General features: G+C 37.1%; 1 protein-coding gene across 4 annotated transcripts in view; it reads left to right on the top strand.

The window, feature by feature from the left end:
- Nckap1 (NCK associated protein 1) overlaps positions 1-22,999 on the top strand; it is an 84,991-nt gene that overhangs the window by 50,306 nt on the left and 11,686 nt on the right. For all 4 annotated transcript variants that reach the window (XM_076569772.1, XM_076569770.1, XM_076569771.1 and 1 more), the window contains 10 exons: positions 434-492; positions 3,868-4,013; positions 5,756-5,888; positions 8,740-8,859; positions 13,472-13,611; positions 15,029-15,160; positions 17,751-17,969; positions 18,351-18,481; positions 18,651-18,748; positions 20,507-20,600. In XM_076569772.1, the coding sequence (XP_076425887.1) occupies positions 434-492; positions 3,868-4,013; positions 5,756-5,888; positions 8,740-8,859; positions 13,472-13,611; positions 15,029-15,160; positions 17,751-17,969; positions 18,351-18,481; positions 18,651-18,748; positions 20,507-20,600 (1,272 nt within the window). The remainder of the gene's footprint in view (positions 1-433; positions 493-3,867; positions 4,014-5,755; positions 5,889-8,739; positions 8,860-13,471; positions 13,612-15,028; positions 15,161-17,750; positions 17,970-18,350; positions 18,482-18,650; positions 18,749-20,506; positions 20,601-22,999) is intronic.

Raw genomic sequence — 22,999 nt, 5'->3', positions numbered from 1 at the left:
TTTCTTTCCTATATAAAACTAATACTCTTTTGTGGTTTCTATGATGTTTTATTAATTCATTCATTTTTAGCAAACACTTAAGATACTTTCAGTATGGAGTATTTTGAATTACCCAGGTATGATGATGGGCATACAAATACCACTTTCAGACTCTGTTTTTCTTTTGGTTATATACCCAGAAATTGAATTGTCTTAGCTTTTTGTGTTTGTTTTGGTTTTGTTTTTGAGACAGGATCTCACTCTGGTTGTCCTGGTATTCACTGTGTAGTCCAGAATGTCCTAGAACTCAGAGACATCTACCTGCCTCTGCCTCCCAGGTGCTAGGATTAAAGCCCTGTACTACTGACCCATGTGTGTTAGCTCTTAAAGTATAAAATATAATTAATGACGTGTAAAATGGTTAATTTGTTTTGTCTCCCTTTTTTCCTTACAGTTGAAGATGGGGAAGTATTTGATTTCAGAGGGATGAGATTAGATTGGTTTAGGTTACAGGTAAGAATAACTTGATTTTTATTGTTCTGTTTTGTTTAAATACATTATAGTTTTATAACTTTATGAATTAACTTAAAACGTGAAATATTTTGTACATTATTAAACTTGTATAAATATATTTCTAACAAGCCAATGTAGAGGTTTTTAATAAAATAGGTTATAATTTTATGATATACATAAATTTATATCCCTAGCTCTCTTGGTTATCCTGATTCAGATATTTAAATTTTAATGTGAGAGTGCAAAGCTTCTTTTGACAAAACACATTTATAGTATAGGTATAAACTTTAAAAAAAGGTTGATAAAAACTTGGGCTTCTATGCTGTTCAGTACTTGGCATAAATAACACTTCCATTATAATACCAGAGCAGCTGCAGACAATACATAAACAGAGTTGTGATGTATTTCAATAAAGCTTTGTTTATAAAAGTAGGCAACTGGTCTGTAGTCCCTGGTCTACCATCACCTGATCCATTGCCCCAAACTTATTTCTGAACTACAGAACTACATAGTTTTGGACTTCAGTAGGATCACTTCATATTTATTTCTCGAGTATCCTGTTATCTTTGTGTACTGTAAACTAGCAGTAGTTGACTGCATTTTTTGTTAGTAATTACACAAAGAAGAGGAAGTTACCCTGTTTTAAGAGTTTTATAATCTAACTATGGAGACAAGGCATACAAAATTAAAAAAAAAAGTTGAAAATCTAAAAGACTGGGGCTGGAGAGGTGACAGCAGTTAAGAGCACTGGCTTTCCAGAGAACCTGGGTTTGATTCCCCAACACCCATGCGATGGCTCACAGCTGTCTGCAACTGGTTCTAGGGGATTCGATGCTCTCCTCTGGCCTCTGGGCACTCGGCATACAAATGATGCACAGACATGCATGCAGGCGGAATACCCATACACATTAAATAAATGAATAAATTAATTAATGGTTTGTAAAGGATTGAATTAAGAGATACCACATATATGACTGTTAGCTAATTACAGCATCGAGAGGGAGGAAGCTCAACTGGTAGTAATAACTTTTACACAGTTAGAAAGATGAGTGGAATTTAAATATGAAGAAGGCAGCTTGTGCAGGAGAAGGACAAAACTAAGTGAAGTACAAATCCACTCTGGAGTGTGAAGTTTTCCTGTGAGAAGGAGATACGGATGATAGTCCTTGTGTGGCTCACAGTTGATCCCAGGCTGAGGAAGGAAAGGGTTAGATAAACAGGCACGGCCGGGGGAGCTGAAGGGTGGGTTCTGCAGACACCAGCAGTTGTGGCAGTAGAGCAAAGCCGGAAGAATTAGCCTTGGGAGAGTTGCGGTGTGTGCTTCGCCCTCACTGGAGTCCTACCCAGTTTTAATTCTGAGATTGTTGGTTTTTATAGATCATTTTCATGTTTCACTTTTTCCTACTCTTGGGAGTTCTTTATCTATGCATTTTTAGTCATTTTCTCTTACCAAAAGATCACATTCCCTTATCAGTTTAGTCCCTTAGGCACTTAGGCATCTTCAATTCCATTCCAAATGTCATCTTCCTGTCTTTCCTTTATTTGTATTGGATTGTTCCTGTCTTAAAAATGGTGTATGGTAACACCTCTTCCATTGTTATCAGAAGTATGTTTTCAGCCATTTCCCTTGGCACTGTTTCTTCTGAATCTATTTTCACAATGTTAGTTACATTCTGAGCTTTGCTGCTGTTGTTGTTGTTGTTTGTTTGTTGGGGTTTTTTTTGGTTTTTTTCAAGACTGGGTTTCTCTATGTAGTTTTGGTGCCTGTCCTGGATCTTGCTCTGTAGACCAATTTGGCCTTGAACTCACAGTGATCCGACTGGCTGTGCCTCCTAAGTGCTGTGATTAAAAGCGTGTATTACCACCACCTGGCAAATTCTGAGCTTTGTACGTAGGCACTAGTTAATGGAAATCTTTTTTAAAGTCATGGCTACAATTGACTCCTTTAAAACAGATTAAAGGCAAATAAATACAATTAGGCTTTTTTTTATATAAGTATTTATTTACATCAGAAAATTGACATTTTTGTTTCTTATTCTCTCTTTCTTTGTAGTAAAGTAAAACTAAAACATAAAGAACTGTGTTTTCTCACTTGTTATTAGTGAATGGTAATGTCATCTACCTGAAGGCCTCTTGCCATTGTAAGATTAAAGATTTTATTTTTCTGTTGCTTATAAAACAGAACTCAGTTTCCTGTCATTCCTTGATTGACAGGACATGGAACTCCAAGAGACCAAGTACTTGATTTTTCCAGCATGCATGTCAGCATGTGTGCATCATTTTTTCCTTGTCTCTGAGTCCTACAAGAATAGGTTAGGGCTTTGCAGATGAATGCCTTGTGTGCAGCAGATTATGTTGCAGCTAAGGGACCCTGAGCTTGAGGAATTGTCTGTTCTCTTAACAGTACACATGCTGCTTATTGTTTCCATGAAAACATTGCCTCATCTTTCAGATTTGATTGCTATCCATCCGTAGTCTGGGTCTTGAGTCTTTTTCATATTTAACAAATAGTAGGAGTACATGAAACTCATCAAGAAGTGCCCCCTAACAGCCAGAACTGTCATCAGCATCTGGAATTCTGTTGCCTAGCACACACAGTCATTTCCCACAGTGAATTATTTGAGTGACTATCACTGTAGACCAAGCCATCGTAGCTGTCTGACACATTGCCAGCATGTTCTAATAGGCTTCTGCCTCTGTTTTTGCTGTCTATCTATACCCAGTTTCCTGCTTCTTCCATATGCAGTCAACTTTCTTAAATAAGAACTGGCCATTAGTGGTTCACCCAAGGTTTTGAATCTTTTATCATGATACATAATCTGGTTGAATCTCATTCTTCACCACTTGTTTTCTTTTGTTTTTTCAAACTCTGGCTACTGTGACCTATATTTATCTGTAAGCACCTCTCCTGTTACTCTCTGTTGTTCTTTTTCAGTATCCGTTATTCACAGACAGGACTCTAATATTTGATTTGGTATCCAAGTCATGGGATTTCTTCCTCTACAACTTGCTTGAGAGTGTTAGTTAAGTCTTAACTTTCTTTGTCCAGTTCATTTTAATAGTTGACTTACTCACATATGTTTGTAGAAGCCATCAAATTAGTTTAGTCTATTACATTGTCCAGTTTTGTGTGTGTGTGCAGATGGTGCAGGACAGAGCACACATGAAGGTCAAAAGGAAACACTTGGGAGTCAAGGGATTAAACTAGATCATTTGGCTCAGCCACAAACAGGCCCACCTGCTGAAACAGTTGTAGAAAATGATGTTACTGGTACAGTTTTAATGTTTTTCAATAATGGACTTTTCCTCCATTTTATGACGATAAGATTTGAGTCTCTCCCTAAACTACTGTTGTTTGTTGTTGACCTGCTGCAGGCATACACTAGTGTCTCCAAAGCTTCACTTAGCCTTGCAGATCACCGAGAACTTGGAAAGATGATGAATACAATAATATTTCATACAAAAATGGTAGATTCCTTGGTGGAAATGTTGGTAGAAACATCAGATCTCTCCATATTTTGGTATGTCATAATATTCTTTAAATCTGAACTGGTAATGTTTATTATCTGAAGCTGCTTGATTGTTTTTTGTTAGTATAATTCTTAAGATAGTTCAGTATTGGACTCTTAACCATAAGAGGACAATAGACTTTTATAAAAACTTTGTAACAAGCTGGGGGCTGGAGGCTCACACCTTTAATCCCAGCACTTGGGAGGCAAAGGTAGACAGATCTCTTAAATTCAAGGCCAGCCTGGTCTACTGAGTGAGTTCCAGGACAGCCAGAGCTACACAGAGAAGCCCTGTCTCCTTTGTAACAAAAAGAAGCTTGTCAAATTAAGATTTTTATGTCTGGTTTTAGTTACTCTTAAGAGAAACTGTTCATGGTGTGAAATGTCTTTTTTCATTTCGTTTGAAGATGTGAATCTCACGTTAAAAGGGCTCTTTCACATATTTATTCTGAGTGTAAATATGTTGTGGATAAATCAAGGAGAGCAAATATTGGAACTGGTAACTTCATGCCTCTAGTGTTAGACAATTGAGTCATAGGAATGCGCTGGCTGCTCCCTGCGTTGTTAAGCACGGCCTCCTATTACACTTAGCACTGTCATTCACTTTTCTCTCCAGAAACTTTTTTTTTTCCCCCAGAGCTGAAGACTGAACCCAGGGCCTTGTGCTTGCTAGGCAAGCGCTCTACCACTGAGCTAAATCCCTAACCCCTTGAAACTTATCCTTAAAAGGAGGTTATGTTATTGTCTCCATTTTGGTCTAAAATACTAAGTGTTTAAGAAATGTTGGAATAAATGAGTGAACAAGGTCATGGTCAAACTCTAGTACTGTCACTCTGGAGCTGTGTGGTACTGGCTCAGTTTCCTGCTTCTTGGCCCTTTAGAAGGGTGAATTGGAACACCATAACATGCCTCCTTACTTCTGGAGTGCTGAGATATCTAAATGGATAGCAGTAGTGGTGTCAAGGTGTTGCATAGGGAAGATTGTCAAAGGCTTTTTGATTTTAGCAGTTTGTGAGGATAGCTTTTATTACTAGGGCTGGAGAAGAAGTCACCAGGAATGAAGGCCTGCTTCTCAAAGGAACACATCAGTCCATTCTGTTTGCGGATCTAGAGCCCTGTATGTTAGTTACATTTACAAGAATTTTAAGATTATTTGGACGCCTCTATTACCGTCTGACCCAAAGCCTATCCTAGAAAGAGGATGAATCATTTTTTGTTTGGTTCACTTTTTAGCCCTTGAAAGGTTCCTGTTGTAAAAGAATATAGTTAGAAACTTCTTTCTCCGTTTTTAGAGATAAAAGCACTTTGTATAATATTTAAATTTTGTTAATTGTCAGTCATATTTGGTTAACTTTATCCATATTTTAAAAATTGTTGGCATGTGATTAGTTAGTTAGCAATATTTTTCTCAATGATATTCAAACTAATAGTGGTCTTTATAATTGATAATTCCTTAGCTATGATAAAATTTGAAGATAAAGAGTTTTGAATGTGTGTATTCATATTCTATAGATATTGCAAATTACCTGTTGAAATTTTTGTTTAAAATGTTTTGATGTTATTGAAAGAGTATTACTCTGAATGAATTATTGATATGTAGAGGGTACTTTGGGGGGGATATTCTTAAGGGAATAAAGTTGGTAACCTTTATTCACTTGAGTTTCAATTAACCAGCCACTGGGCACCATATCATTTCTGTCTGCATGTCAGCTGTGAGTGTTGCTGTTTGATGCCTTCGCTGTCTCTCCTAACAGTTTTTACAGCCGTGCTTTTGAGAAGATGTTTCAGCAGTGCTTGGAGTTGCCCTCTCAGTCAAGATACTCAATAGCATTTCCTCTCCTCTGCACTCACTTCATGAGCTGCACACACGAGCTGTGTCCCGAAGAGGTAACTTAAGCACAGCGCTGTGGTTTACATAGGAAAGCTAGATCAGTGGGTAGCCAGCCGAATGTTTAAAAAGACTCAGTTATTAAATTTTTGTTCTCACTTAAGCCTCTTTATGTAGATCAGAAAAATACTTGAATAAATACATGATAAAACAGTGATCAGGAAGATGTAGGATAGAGGTATGGCCACTAAGAATATACGTGGGTGAATAAACATTCATGTATATCAGTCTTTTACCTTTTAAAATAACTGATATGACTGGTATTACTGTTTATAGATTCAATAATTCAATTGAATATTGAATTTAATAATTAAATTTCTGTACTTTTCCCCTTAACACTGAAAGAACTTGAAAATTGAATTTATGGATTACTGACTCATTAACATCATGAATATGCTAGACAAAACTCAGGTTTGCTAACACTTGTGAGGCAGATATAGACACACAGCTCCTGAGGACAGCTAATCAGTAATTTTGGAGATCCTAAGTATCTGTCAAAAAATATGCTGGGTATCAAAAGGAAAGTTGTAGCTTGAACTAAGTTTCAGTGGTCTGTTACACTGCATGGTGACAGCGGGCATGGTAATCCCAGCGCTCAGGAGGCTGTGGCAGCAAGATAGCAAGTTCAAGACTAACCTGAGCTACCTAGAGATACCATCTCAGAAAAGAGTAATAATAATGACTATTTTAACTGGCTAAAAAGAGGAGAATTTTAACATTCTTACTACAGAAATCAAGTTGGTGAAGTGATCGAGTCTTTCTACGGTGTACACACATCATAATGTCAGGATGCTGGGAGTCCTTAGTGTGGTAGAGTGCTTGCTGGGTGTTCACAAGGCCCTGGGTTTATCCCCAGAATAAAAGAAAACCATAAATAAATAAAACATTACACTGTCTCCCAATAGATGCACTTATGTTAGACAACCAGTAAGGAAATAGAATGAAAAGATGTTTTCTCTGGTCTTTAAAAAAATTATAAGTATGGCAAGACTATACATTAAAATTGAGTAATGTATGTCTTTGTAACTTAGTGTTTACTCTCTTTTCTTAGAACTGCAGAATATGTTGAAAAGAAACTTGAGGTAGCATATCTCTAGCTTGTGAGTATTCCATGGGAAGAGGACTTTAGAGATAGTGATGAAGCCACAGGAAGCTTTTTGGGAACTGAAAGAAAGACTTATATGATATGTTAAGAGACCCAGCAGAGTCTGTTGGCCCAAGCCTATAATCTTCACTACTTCTGAGGTTGAGGCAGGGGGATTGCATGCTTAAGGCCAGGCTAGGCAACTTATGAGATCCTGTCTCAAAGTAAAGAAGGCAAATGAAGGTTGGAGATGTAGTTTATTTGTAGAGTGCTTACCCAGTGAAACTGTACCTAGCTCTTGGTTCAAGTCTCAGTACCTCCCTCCACAAATCCTCAGCTGCCACCCACACGTACACATACAAATTGACCAGTATTGAATTATGTTTGGCTACAGTCTCTTTTGTGTGGATTCCTATTAAAGTTTAATAGGTCATTTAAAATAAAATTTTAGGTTGATAGATTCAAGAATGATTATTTTATGGGTCAGATATTTGTATGTTGTATAGCATTATTTCAACAACATAGACTTTTCTGTATGTTACATAAATATGGAAGACAGAGAAAGACATTTTTTCTTAATTTCTCTAAAATATCTCATGTATAGTGGAGAATTTATGCCTTCATATACTAAACATTCTAGTTTTTTGTTTTTTATTTGTTTGTTTTTGAGACAGTTTCTTTGTGTATCCTTGGCTCTCTTGGAACTCATTCTGTAAAATGGGCTGTTTCGAAGATTTTCAGTCAGCAATTTGTTTTGTTTTGTTTAGTTTTTAATTTTTCGAGACAAGGTTTCTTTGTGTAGCCCTAGCTGTCCTGGAACTCGAATTCACTGTAGATTACATTGGCCTTGTACTCAAAGATCCACCTGCTTCTGCTGTGTTGGGATTAAAGGCGTGTGCCACCACCACCCGGCTCTAATTATTTTTAACAAAATCTCACGAAACAGCTACAATCCACCAGAACTAAACAAATACAGACTTCTCTAGAGATAAGTAGGTTGTCTGTTACATATTTAGGTAAAGCTCTATATACATACAGATGTGTTAATAATATCCTGAAATAAAGTACAGCATTCCCCCTGCTGTGTTCAAAGAATGCATGTTCAGTTTTGTTTTTCTTTCCTTTCCCATCCCCAGGAAGCAGGAAGCAAGGAGATAATTTCAGGAATTTTAAACATCTTATTTATTTTACCAACTTGATTTCTAATACTTTTATTTATCTACTTGAGCTCTTGCTTATTTATTACAGAACTATGTCAGAATTTATATATGATGTAAATATTAAAGAGTTAAGATTAGAAAACTCCAACTTAAATATGCTCATGTACATTGTGTGCTTTATTTTTAGATACTGAATATCTAGATTTAGAACTTGGTGAATTTGAATGATGAAATACATAGTGTATTGTCTTTCTTTCTGAGATAGAGTCTCAGTCTTGTGATCCTTCTGCCTCAGTTTCCCAAGTGCTCGGATTACAAATGTGTACTACCATGCCTGGCTAAAACATAGTTTTATGCTTTATAGTGATCTTTGAAGATTTTGCTCAATCATAATTTTCTTACATTGTCAATGTTACAAAATACATATTATTTTATGTGAACTGTGCAAAGATAATCGTAGTTTAATTTCTGTAGTAGAGAAAGCAATACACATATACTTCCCCACCCTTAGTTAGAATAGGACTTTAACTGAACTTTCAAGCTTATTTAAAGTGTTTTGTTCAGATGACTTTCTTGTGACCTGTGTTGTTTCCATCTGCCTACCAGCGCCATCACATTGGAGACCGCAGTCTTTCCCTCTGTAATATGTTCCTGGATGAGATGGCCAAACAAGCTCGGAACCTCATCACTGATATTTGCACAGAACAGTGTACTCTTAGTGACCAGGTAATCATTTTTTTTCAACATATAGGAAATGTGTAAATGCAAAAAATTAAGTCATTAGATGTTTATTTACTTTCCTTTTTAAAATTCTCTGACTCTCAAAAAAGCCCAGTTATTGCCTCTTGTAAACTCCAATAATCGAACTTCTTATATATGTAAAGTCTGTCCATGCCTGTTCTTTTTTCAAGACACATTCATTGTCTACTTAACTTGATTTTTGTGATTTTAGTACTTGATTTCATTATTCTTTGATGACTGCAAAATGTCCTTTCAGTTCTCTTATATTTAGTGGTTGTGGTACATTTTCATAGATTTTTCTCATCTGCTTCTACTCAGTGGTATAACTGTAAAGGAAAGCAACAAAACACTTGGCTGTTTCCCTTTGTTTCCTAAGTGACTAGTAAATTATTTTATACTATAGTGGGTTCCTGGAATATACCATGTTTGATAATTTTTTTAATTCACTATATTTCTATACTGAAAGTCAGATTGGCTCATCTCTGGCCAGTGGCAACCTATAGAGTACCTGAGAGCCTTCTTGCTTTCTTGCAAGATAAGACCTGGGATAGCACATGCATCCTCACTTACCTAGTATGTATAAGGGCCTCGGTTCAATCCCCAGTGCCAAAATAAACAAGTGAGTTCATTTAAAAGTACCAACTTCATCTTGTGTATATTTTTACTTAGACAGCTTCTCTTAGTTTCTTTCAGTGGGACGTGTCAAGCTCCAATCTGGACACGAGGGTGCTTCCTGGTTATTTGGGTCTCATGAGACATATGCATTCATCATCACACACAGTCCATCATCCCACCACTTCAAGTTCAGGACTGCAGCACTGCTGTCTTCTTGTTTTATATCTGTGTCCGTTTTCCACATTGAGAATCTCGGTTTCTAGAACACAGAAGATGAAGAATTTTAAGTTCCCACGATTAAAAATTTATTTCTTCAAACATGCACAGGACAGTTCCATAGTAATAATATTAATTTTTTTTTTTACCACAGATACAGAATTACTGACAGAAATTGACAGTTTTTTCCATATGTTCCTGGCGCTAACCCTATTAGTGATGATGTAATGACATCAAGCTTATAAGTATTACATGCTCCGCTCTGTTGGTGTTAACTTTCACTCACTTTGCCACTCCTACTTCTCTGAAAATGTGTTTGATGCTCCAGTTCTACTTCATGTTTATCTCTTTGGTGGCTTTATTTATGCACTTATTGCTAGAGTTCATTTTCTATTTCCAACAGGCTTTTGTTGATTCTTTTGGGAGGGTTTGGTTTTGTTTTTTTGGAGATTATAATATAATTAACAACATTTCTCCATTTTCTTTCCTCTCTTGAAACCCTCCTATAGATCTCTCCTTCCTCTCTTTTTAATTTATGGCCTCTTCTTTCATTAATTGTTATTACATGCAAACACATACACACACTCAGACATTCCTAACTATAACCTGCTCAGTCCATATGTTACTTATATGCATGTTTTCAGGGCTGACCAACACTGGCACTGGACAACAAATTGGTATGTTGTCTCCACTGAGGAAGATAACTCCTCCCCCTCCCAGTTTTCCTCGGTTTCCTGTAGTTCTTTGTGTAGGGTTGAAGACTTAGGGACTTTTCCCTGTCCACCTTGGCAGGTTCGTTGGTGTCATCCTTGTTCAGCTCACATTTGGACAGTCATGTTTGTAAGGCTTTTGGGGCATAGCTTCTGATGTTACTGGAGATACAATCTCACAGCAAACTCCCTGATCATCTGGCTCTTGAAATCTTTCTGACCCTCTTTTGCAGTGTACCCTGAGTATTAGGTATAGGAGTGTTTTATAAATCTATCCACTGGGACTGGGCTCCACAAGTCTGCATTTTGGTTGTGGTTTTCTGTAGTGGTCTTCATGTGTTGAAAAGAGAAATTTCCTTGGTGAGGGGTGAAGACGAAACCAATCTTTGGGACAGATGTTTATAGATTGTTGTTAGGATTATGTTGGCTTAATAAATTAGTGTTGGAGATGCTCCTCCAGTATCCATGACTTCACTAGCACTGAGTAGTTATCTAGGTTTCCAGTACTAGACATGGTATCACTCTTGTTGTATGGGTCTTAAGTCCAATTGTCAAGCTGTTGGTTATCACCAAGGTATGTACGCCATGACTGCGCCTTTAGGGTTATCTCCCCTCCATGCTGGTTGGTGGTGTGGTTCATAGGTATCCTAGCTGGGTAGGACTGTTGGTTGCCTCCCTCCTTTGGAAGCTTGAATAATGCCCTTCTGGTATAGTCCTCAGGGAGGTAACATTCAGGTTAGTTCCAGCTGAGGGGTCTCTGGGTTATTTCTTAAGTGTATGGTATCTTCAGCAATATACTTTCCATCTCTGGGCAACCAAAGGGCAATAGCAATAGACTGTATTGTGGTGGTAATCTAATTATACTGAAATGTCTTTTGGATAGCCTCAGTTGTTGGTTTTTTAAATTAAATTATGTCTCATTATTATCCTCTTTAAGATATTATGTAATATATTTTTTAAACTTGTGTTTTTTGAGTCTGGTATTCATCTATGAAATTTTTTGTTGTTTTTGTTGTTTTTTTTTTTGTTTTATTTTTATTTAATTTTATATCCTGGGTTTGGGTTTTCCTTGTACTTTGATTATCTACAGAAGTAATCTTTTAAAAATGTATCAGTCTTTTTTCTTACATCAGCCTTTGTGTGGAATTAAAACTTGGTATTATTTCTTACTTACTTTCTTATGCAGTTTATTGTCTTGGGTTTGTGAAAGGAGTTAGCAGCCAGATGGTTTTTCTTACTTTCACACACTTTGCTGATTCCACTTGACCTTAACAAATATGGCTGCTTGCTGTTCAGTGTTCCTCACATTGACCTATGTCCTCTCTTTCTTTAACCTCTTTAATTCTTACCATGAACAATTTGATTCTGTTCCCAGAAGGTTCTGCTCAACATGGGGCACTGTCTTGGTAGAGCTTGGAGTTGAATGTTGAGAGTTAGTGGGACTTGAAGTCCTTCAGGGCATTTGTAGGGCCCTTTCCTTCCTTCCTTCCTTCCTTCCTTCCTTCCTTCCTTCCTTCCTTCCTTCCTTCCTTCCTTCCTTCCTTCCTTCCTTCCTTCCTTCCTTCCTTCCTTCCTTCCTCTTTCTTCCCTCCCTCCCTCCCTCCGTCCCACCTTCCTTTTTATTTTTTTCCGGAGCTGAGGACCAAACCCAGGGCCTTAGCGCTCTACCAACTGAGCTAAATCCCGAACCCCAATAGGGCCCTTTTCTTAGGGTCTCAGATTCCCTATTTGCTCTGTCTGTTCCTGAGGGGACACTGAGCTTCAGATTCCTGCTAGGTTTATTGGGGTGGAATTTTGGATGTTAGAGATTTGATTTTATGGTCAGGGTTGTTGATAGGTTTGGGTTTGTACTGCAGCAGGTTGTTTGTGAATTAGACTTAACATCTGGTTTTTAATTCGTAACAATGACGAGTTCCTTAAACATTTCATTTTTCCTCTTTATTAAAAGAAGATACTCCGTGACAACATACATTTCTCCTCACACATTCCCATGTCTTTAGTTAGTTACTGTACATATCTAATGACTAAATTGCTTTCAGGCCACCACTGGCCAGCAGAGAGGTGTGAGCCACATGGATAATTTAAATGTTTCTAGTAACCTTGTTAAAAATATATAAAAAAAAAAAAAGAAATAAGGAAAGTTAATTAGTTTTACTTATTCTGATATATCTAAATTTTTCATCATTTTAGCATCTAATCATAAAATGTTTTATACTTTGTACTAAATTTTTTAAATCTGATTTTTTTTACTTATTGGACATTGATTGGATAGGTACGTTTTGAGTATATAAGTGACATAAGGCAACTCTGCGGTATAGTACAGCCCTCATCCACCTTCTCATTTCTTTTTGCTTGATGTTATCTATCAAACTGAATTATTACTAGTTGGACTTGAGTTTTGTAATAGTGGTATTAGCATTGTACTAGGTAGAAACCTTCCCCCCCCCATATATATCTAGATTATTAAATCTTTCTCAAATCTGGGGGGGGGGTTGTATCTGTCTTGTCTTATTTTATACCCTTTCTCCACAGCTTGTTTGGTTGTCTTTGTTTAATTTTTTTCTTGTTTTAAATGTTTCTTCAGTCAGTGTTAGAATTAGCCTTAGGAAATATCCTTTCATACTATGGCTCCATTTGTAAAAACTGCCCGTGTTCAGGATTGCTTGCAATGTAAAACCTCACCTGGCTTCATTCTCAGGACCCTCTTGACAGCAGGAACTAGTACTTTACTTTGCACTTTATGCCCACTACATAGTATGCCCACTAGATCCTGAACAGATTTTGTTTCTTTTTTATAGGCCATTCGCATAATTGTAGTGACTGTTATATCTCTCACCCCATACTTGCCTTGTATGTTTTTATTTATCTTTTGAATAATAACTTGATACTTTAATAGGTTTCTACTTTTTTTCCATGCTCTGTAGACCTTGTGAGCTAGATACTCCCTACATTTCTGTCCTGCTTGCTTGTTCAGACTCAGCTAAGGTGTCCTGCATTCATTTATACCTTCTGATAAATTGGTGCAACAGTATAATGTCATTCTTACTTAATTTCAGTTACTGCCTAAGCATTGTGCCAAAACCATCAGTCAGGCAGTGAATAAGAAGTCAAAAAAACAGACTGGCAAGAAAGGGGAACCTGAAAGGGAAAAACCAGGTGTTGAGAGCATGAGGAAAAACAGGCTGGTCGTGACCAAGTAAGCCTTCTACTTTTATTGTATCTCTTTGTTTTGGTAAAGATTCTTTCCCTATGGTATTAGAACTGAGACACTGGTAGGAACTAAATAGATTTTCTTTTCTAGCGCTTACCAAGAAAACAATTATAAATTTGATTAGCTGTTAGTACTTTATTCTAAAATGTAGATTTTCTTTCTTTCTTCCTTTCTTTCTTTCTTTCTTTCTTTCTTTCTTTCTTTCTTTCTTTCTTTCTTTCTTTCTTTCTTTCTTTCTTTCTTTCTTTCTTTCTTTCTTTCTTTCTTTCTTTCTTTTTCTTTTTGACAGGGTTTCTCAGCGTAACAGCTCTAGCTGCCTTAGAACTCACTCTGTAGACCAGGCTGGCCTCAAACTCACAGAGATCCACCTGCCTCAGTCTCCCAAGTGCTGGGATTAAAGGCGTGCACCACCATCACCTGGCCTAAAATGTAGATTTTTGAAGATACTTTTGCTGTTATTGTGACAGAATACCCAAGAGAAGCAATTTAGGAGGAAAAGTTTGTTTTCGCTTATGGTTTGAGGGTGCAGTCCATCCTGGTGGAGGAGGTACAGAGGCTGGAGCTTGAGCCTTAGTCACATGTGCCTACAGCCAGGAAGCAGGGAGAGGAATGCTTGGTGTTCAGCTTCCTTTTGAGTTTTTGGTCCCTGGGGCCCCAGCCCATGGAATGCCCCTGCTCACAGTTACGGTGGGTCCTCCTCCCACCTCTGTTAACTCAATCGAGAAACCCCTCACAGACACCCCGTGGGTTTATTTCCTAGGTGACTCTTGATCTGTCAAGATGACAGTCGGTATTAATTCTCACATATATAAGAGATGGTATTTGTCTCGATGGACTGAACACTAAGGTCAAAAATCTGTCTCAGACTTTATGAGTAGCAGTAGAAACGATCTTAATCCTTAACTTAAGTCAGGTAACTGAGATTTTCAGCATTTGGCAATACATTAGAATGTATCTGATACCATCGTTTGAAAACACTGGATCATTTAAGTTTTTGATTGTTGGGAAAGAAAGCATATGTGGTCAGTAATTGGGTGAATGTTTTTTACTATTATGTTCTACTTGTTCCTAAGATGAACAAGCCATTGCCACTTTATAAATTGCTCCATCTCCCCTAACAGATCAGCACCGTCAGGTAGAGGTTATGCTGTTGAGTGCAGAAAAAGCACCTCCTTCCTGTGTTTGCTCAGTGTATTCATTATTAGCTGAATGTAGAGAGCGCGAATTTTTTAAACATTGCCTACTTGAGTTAAACCTAAACATTTTGAGCTTTCAGTTTAAGAATAAATAGAAAAATCAAATTCTGCAGTATTCTCTGTAAGACTTGCTATTTTTATAAAATGGATTTGGAATTGCTTATGATGAAGTATCATTTTAATTAATATTTATTACTGTTTTTTAGCCTTGATAAGTTGCACACTGCACTTTCGGAGTTATGCTTCTCCATAAATTATGTTCCAAACATGGTAGTGTGGGAGCACACCTTCACGCCGCGCGAGTATTTGACTTCTCACCTGGAAATACGCTTCACTAAGTAAGAGAGCACACAGATGGCTATCATTGCTTCAGTTTAATGAGCTGTTTTCATTGTCTAGTACCCATCTGATACTAGCTTTTATTAGACAAAATGAGGTGAACTGGTGCAGTACAAATAGCAGTGGACTGAGAACCATGTAGAACAGTGAACTGAGACTTCCCGGGCAGCAGGTTCCTGTCCCACGCTTATCACCAGTTATTGACACTGCTAACATCAGTAAGTTTCTTCCGGAGTTTTAGTTGTCTTTCGCAGACAGTAGGTGATTTGCCGATCTATCTTCAGGCTTATGAAGGGCAAGTGAATAAGGCTGGGAGGTTAATAGGCTGCAGTCGGTAAAGAAAGAGCAGAGAAGGAATACGAAAAGATGCAAGCATTGACTGTCATTAGTGTCTAGTCTGCTTTGTCTGTGCGCACCAAGCTGTTAGTTCTGAGTCGAGTTCTACAGCTATTTGACTAACACTGCATAGAGTAGCAAAAAGTCCTTTCAGTTCTATGAATGTACTTCAAACTTCTTAAAGTTAATTATTAAGGAAGTGTTTATCACTTAATAATTTATAATCTCACAAGTCTTAGTATCTGAAAATTTTGCCAAAGGATTTTCAAAGTTTTGTTGTCATTAATGAGTAATAGTCCTGTTGCTATATGCTTAACATTGTGGTAAGGAAATAGTATAATGCTTAAAACTTCAATTGGTATGGCAAGAATACTGCAACAAGAGAACAACATGGGACTGTATAAAAACGGATTAAATTGAGTATTGAACCATTATTTGGCTTGAGAAGCAGCTGGTGTTGAGAACTGCCTTTTGTTCCCTTTATCAAATCGGATACACACACTGACAGTAAAACTCTATACCTGGTACTTAACATTCTCAGCTGGGTGGATGGCAGACTCCTGAGGAGAATCGGAGACTCAATTTTCAGACCCTGTGTTTTCTTTCTGTACATAGTTTGGTTTGTAATCTGTGGACATACAAATATTTTCTTTTTCCTGAACCTCTGTGTAGTGGTCAGGATCAAAACAAGGGAGCAACTTGCTTTGTGTTTGTTTTGCTTTGTTTGTTTAGTTTTAGTCTTAGTACTTAAGTGCTGTATACCAAGAATAGAAGTTTTCATCTTGAGTTGACTTATCTGGGCGTAGTCCTAGCCATGGCTTTGTTTTGTCTGCTGTCTCAAAAATGGATCTTTACAAATACAAGTCTAAAATGTTGGCACATCTGATGCTTAAGGGGGCTTCTTAAAAAAGAGAGTAGGGGCTGGCAGCATGGCTCAGTAGGTACAGGTGCTTGCTGCCAAGCAAGCAGAACAAGGCAGGAGAGAACTGACTACAGCATTGTACTCTTACCTCCACATGTGTAACATGGCATGGATGAGCACACGCACGCACGCACTCACACCTGTATAAATAAATGTAATTTAAATTTAAAAAAAAATTTAAGGGAACAGGAGAGACTAATGCAGAAAAAGACCACTTAGAGAAGTGTCTTAGGGTTTCTGTTGCTGTGAAGAGACACCATGACCACAGCAACTCTTATAAAGGAAAAACATTTAATTGGGGTGGCTTACATTTTCAGAGGTTTAGTCTATTATCATGGTGTGTGATGTGGTGGCATGCAGGAAGACATGGTTCTGGAGAAGGAGCTGAAAGTCCTACATCTTTACCTGTAGCCAACAGGAAGTAGTCTGTCTTTTTGGGCGTAGCTTCAGCATATATGAGACCTCAAAGCCCACCTCCACAGTGACACACTTTCTCCAACAAGGCCATACCTATTCCAACAAGGCCACACCTCCTAATAGTGTCACTCCCTATGATCTTATGGGAGCATTTACATTCAAGCTACCAAAAGAACTATTTTCAGATTGGTGTTTCTTTTTTAGCTTATATGTACAGGGGGAATAAAGATGAGTTTAATGTGCTGTTTCGTTGTCATCTTGTCTTAACTGTTTTGCAGTTTGTTGAAAATTAACATTAAATCAGGCAGACATTTATGGATAAGTGCTCATTCATGTTGTCAACTTTAGGTGCAGGACTTATCCCTCCATAAATGCTTAATTAAACTATTTCTGTAGTTATATGTTTACATTTCTTCTTAGGTGTTTGGAAACTTTGTTCATTCTAGACAGACCACCTCCAAACAGTAACTTTTTTTAGTTTACTTATGTTTTGAACCTTAGGTTTTTTTGTTTGTTTGTTTGTTTATGAAATGTTAGTGATGATAACTATATAGTCATGTTAGTAAATATTGAGATTGTAGTTCATTCTCATAAAATACAAAAGGTTCAAGCAGCAGTGCCATGCAAATTTAAGCTATTGGTTAAATAACTCATCATCCTTGCTATATTAATGTAGTTTTTAAAGTCCTTTTTATGTTTAATCATTGTCATTAATTTACATTCTCAGAATGTTTTTTAATTATTTGTATTCCCAATTTATCATTTTTAGCTTATTAAGATAATGACAGTAATAATTTCATGGCTTTATTTTAAAAATCTTTAAAATTTTCATTGCTTATGTGATATTAGATGTTAGCAGATTGCATAGATTGTTTACATAAGTGGGAAAATCTTACCTCCTTTATTATCCCCAGATCAATTGTTGGAATGACTATGTATAATCAAGCTACACAGGAAATTGCAAAACCATCAGAGCTTCTAACAAGTGTAAGAGCGTACATGACTGTACTCCAGTCCATAGAGAACTATGTGCAGATCGATATCACCAGAGTATTTAATAATGTTCTTCTTCAGCAAACCCAGCACTTAGACAGTCATGGAGAGCCAACCATTACAAGTCTGTACACAAATTGGTAAGGAACACATTTAGAAATTTTGAATGATGGAAAGTTTTGTTTTGTAATGAACTCCTTAGGAAAATCATTTTATGATTAAGTGCTTATATATGAATGTATGTGTACTACGTGTATGACTGGTGCCCTCAGAGGCTAGAAAAGATGATCTGATCCCCTGGAACTGGAGTCACAGCTGGTTGTGTACCAGCACATGGGTGCTGTGAACCAAACCCGGGCCTTCTTGGAGAGCAGCCAGTGCTCTTACCTCTGAGCCATCTCTCCAACATCATGTTCTCATATATTTTATCAGTTGACTTGACACTTATATATAAGGATACATTCCATAATAAATTTTGAACAAACCTTGTCTTCTGATTATGAATTTACTTTTCTCTTTAGGTACTTAGAAACTTTACTAAGACAAGTCAGCAATGGCCATATAGCTTATTTTCCTGCAATGAAAGCATTTGTGAATTTACCCACAGAAAATGAATTAACATTCAATGCAGAGGAATATTCTGACATATCAGGTGAATATTACATACTAATGAAGAAAACCTGGTTGTTTTACATAACTTGATTTGGCTTGGTTCTTTTGGCTATTAATATGTAGTTTGTAAAATGGGGTAGTGTGGTATGTCAGTGTTTGTTAATATATTTGCTCTGTCAAGAAACTGAAATTAATTCATTTCCTTTCAGAAATGAGATCATTATCAGAGCTGCTAGGCCCATATGGGATGAAGTTCCTAAGTGAGAGTCTTATGTGGCATATTTCATCACAAGTTGCTGAACTTAAGGTATGTCAACCCATCTTGCTGTCCTTGTTTGCAGTATTGGGGTTTGAACCTATGAACTCACATGTGTTGGAGAGTGTTCTACCACTGTGCTACATCTCCAACCCTTTTCTTATTTTTTATTTTGAAATAGAGTCTTAGTAAATTTCCCAGGCAGGCCTCAAACCTCCTTTACCAGCCTCCCAAATAGCTAGTATTCTAAATGTAGGCTGCCAAACCTGGCTTTATTCACCTTTTAAACAGTAATTCTTGTAAAGCATTTCAAGAATGTGAGAAAACCTAGAATTTTAAATTAACCTAACATGAAATTACCAATATGTAAGTAAAATTAAAGCCTCTGAATGGTATTTTGGCTTAATTATACTCGAGAAAGCAAGAGGCCTAAAAAGGTGAATTAATTTTCAAAAGGGACTGAGTTCAGGTTTCTCAGTATTCTTAGTCAAGCCTTAATTCTGTTGCATAATGATGCTTTTATTTGATTATGTTGAAAATTCTAGCCAAAGTTATTTGTTCCAGTTTATCATTTGAGTATATTGTTTTCAACATTTCCACAGCTTGTGACATGAGCATTGTTAGGTTATTGGCATGTTAGAGATTGAATGCAAGGCCTCTCACATGGTAGGCAAATGCTCTACCACTAGCCACATACCTGGTATTTTAGTGAGGATTACTAAAATGCAATGGTGAAACATCACGAACCAAAGCAAGTTGGGGAGGGAAGAGTTTATTTGGTTTATACTTCCATATCATAGTCTATCACTGAAGGAAATCAAGATAAGAACTCAAGCAGGGCAGGAACCTGGAGGCAGGAGCTGATGCAGAGTCCATGGAGGGGTGCGCCTTTCTGGCTTGTTTCCCATGTCTTGTTCAGCCTGTTTTCTTTTTGTTTGTTTGTTTGTTTGTTTTTCGAGACAGGGTTTCTCTGTGTAGTTTTGGTGCCTATCCTGGATCTCACTCTGTAGACATAGTGATCCGCCTGGCTCTGCCTCCCAAGTGCTGAGATTAAAGGCTGTGCCACCACCACCCAGCTTCAACCTGTTTTCTTATAGAACCCAGGAGCACCAGCTCAGGGATGGCACCACCCACAATTGGCTGGGTGCTCCTCCATCTATCACTTATTAGGAAAATTCTGTACAGCCAGATGTTATGGAAACATTTTCTGAATTGAGGTTCTCTCTTTTCAGATGACCCTAGCTTATATCAAGTTGACATAAAACTAGTCAGCACACCTAGCTTCGTGTGTTTTCTTTTATTTTAAATCCTTTAAGCTGGGTGAAAAAAGTCTTTAGGCTGCATAGTGTTTAAATAAAAATATTAAAGACAGTAACATTTTAAATTACCATTTTTATCATTTTAGGAATATGTCAGTGCTAAGATGAACTATATCAAATAAGTACATATATATATATTTGTAAAATGACTATAGGTCTTGAGAGAATTTGATTTTGGGTCACTAAAAGTTTTGGAACTTACCAGACAAAAAGGTATGTTTTAAAATACTGTTGTGTATATAAGCATATGATGGTCCTTATTCTTGCTACTTATCTCTGCTGAATTTTCCTGACCTCTTCTTGAATTGGAAAAATACTGATCTTATGTAAACAATTTTGAGATTCCTTTATTAAAACAAAACTGTATAGTACAGAACATCTGGACTTTATGGATTTCGTTGTTTACTTTCCAGTTGTAACTCACAAGCAAGTTCTTGTGTCATTATCACAAAGGTCTGTGCCTGACTTGGCTCATTCTTCTTTTTTAAAGAAACTTGTGGTGGAGAATGTTGATGTGCTAACACAAATGAGGACCAGCTTTGACAAGCCAGACCAGATGGCTGCACTCTTTAAAAGATTGTCATGTGAGTAACTCATGGTCCTTTTTATAAACATTTGAAAGATTTAACATGCAATATTTAATTTCTAGCCAAAATTTGTAACATAAATGCAAGCCGAAAATTATGCAAAGTGCTCATTAGCGTATGAAGAGAACTAGAAAAAAGTTACAGTCAATGGAACTTTTCAGTATATATCTACTTCAGTTTTTTGTTTGTTTTTGGTCTTGGTTTTTTTTTTTTTTTTTCCTGGGGTGGGGGAGGCAGAGTCTTAACACAGATTGGCCTTAAAATTCACAAAGGTCTGCCTGTCTCTGCTTTCTGCGTTGTAGGGATTAAAGACATGTACCACTACACTGGCTTTACTTTCAGAAATGCTTGACTGTACTTTTAGTATGTGTTGATTATTAGCAAACATTGCTATTAATAAGTTCTTGAACCTATTAAATTTAATACAGTAAGTGTACATTAAGTAGACGACAAGATAATTAACTTGGGAGTCTATAACTTCCTAAAAGTCAGCTTCCCTGAAATGTGCAGACACGGAGTGAAGGCTGTGGAGTACACTGACAGGTGTCATGTCCCTGGAACCGTGGCCATCTCCACAGCCCTGTCTCTCTGTTGTCTTCTTCCTCCCCCTGCTCTCGCACAGCCGTTCCTGACCCCATAGATTAGATTCCTGTCTGGCTTCTTTGACTTTGTATGTTTCTTGGATTCACCTGTCTGTGTTGTCCACTGAGGTAATAATTTGTTCCCTTTTTTTGCTAATTAGTATTGTATGGCATGAAAACCCTGAGCCTGTCATTTACAGCTTAAAATTTTCTTTAAATATCTTCTTGAAATTGGTGGGCAATCATACTTTATTTATAATGGTAAAGGTTTTCCCAGCACTAAAAATTTAAGAAATCCAAAATAAAATTTATTTGTATTGGACAAAGGCAGAATGAGTTTATTACTGTCCAGAAATCTCACCAAAATTCCCAGGTTCCTAGGGGGAGTAGAGTGGGGGACTCAGTGATAGTGTACATGCTTAACAAATGCAAGGCCATGGCTTCTGTTGTAGCATTAATATATCTGAAACAGTATGAGTAATCTGAAACCATTAAAGCATGCATCTGATGAACTTACCACCTGACATTTTCCTTTCAGATGCTTAGACAATCACTTTATTGCCTGTGTTCTGCTTTAAAACGCCTGCTAACTAAATGAGCATAGTGCTGCAGAACCCTGGGCATGGTCTTGTAGAGCACAGCAGCAGTCCCCAGGACTGAGAAAGGAAGCAGCAAGGGAGTTTGGGGGGTGGTGGAGCTGTTGGCCATAGAAGCGATGTTGGCAACAAATTCGTGATAATTTCATAGAACTGGACACCAGGGGTGGGGAGTGAAGCTGAGTTTATCATGTGGTGGTTTTAAAAAGAAAAGAGATCAACTTGACAGTCTTACAAGGGAAAAGTAGAAGTAAATGGAAATTTTATGTTGTATTTTTTTTATTTTATAATTTAATTTAATTTTACATATCAGCCATGGATTCCCTTATAAATGGAAAATTTTTAACCTTTAATTTTTATTATTTTTGCTGTCTCTTTGTTTTCTTTATTCTTCTTCATTGTTTTTGTTTCTCTCAGTTTTTAGAGTCAGCTGATCGTGACCACCCTCCCAATCTTACTATACTTAACTTTCCTAGTAACAAGCAGTTTTTTGTTTGGATGTTGTCATTTGAAGCAACTAATACACTGAGCTGTTTAATACCCTGGTCCTTAACTCTACCTGTGCAGTTGAAACAAAAGGGAACATGTTTAAGTTTCAAAGGGGATTTGCAAACTTCTAAAATAAAATTTATTGTCCCATATTGAGATTCTATATGATTGAATTTTATGTATAATAAGACTGGGTGGGAATTTGGTAAAACTAAAATTTAAACTGACTCTTTGTGACCTATATTTATAAAATTAGCCTTTAAATAAAATATATTAAGCCTATTTTGTGTTTTATTAGAAAAAGAAAAGATGTGCTTGAGAGAGGCTTCTTCGAGCAGATGTCTATTCTTTGGGGTGAAATGTTTCTAAAATGCTCTTGTCCTTGACCCTCCCCCCTTGAACTTCCTTCACCCCAAATGCAGAAAGCCAGAAGTTTAATTTAGAATCAGCAAGTCATTATTTTAAAGAGACAAGGTATTATGATTTATTAAAAGTGGCTCTGAATTGGGAGTCAGTGTGGGACTTGTTTTGTATTTCACTGTAGGGTTTCTGTATCACTCAAGCAAATCTCATGGTGTCCCCGGTCCTTACTTTCTGTCCTCTGACAATCTCTCTTGGAGCCAGGCTGTCCCCTGCTTCCAGACCATTTTCCTCTAGCTTTCTGCTGTGATTCTTCCTTTTGAGAATTTATTTCATTCACCTTTGCCCTCCTGTCACCCTGTCTAAAGCT

This window comes from Peromyscus maniculatus, chromosome 4 (assembly GCF_049852395.1).
Source record: "Peromyscus maniculatus bairdii isolate BWxNUB_F1_BW_parent chromosome 4, HU_Pman_BW_mat_3.1, whole genome shotgun sequence".
In the NCBI taxonomy this organism is placed as follows: domain Eukaryota; kingdom Metazoa; phylum Chordata; class Mammalia; order Rodentia; family Cricetidae; genus Peromyscus; species Peromyscus maniculatus.
This window is presented reverse-complemented; position numbering and strand designations above follow the sequence as displayed.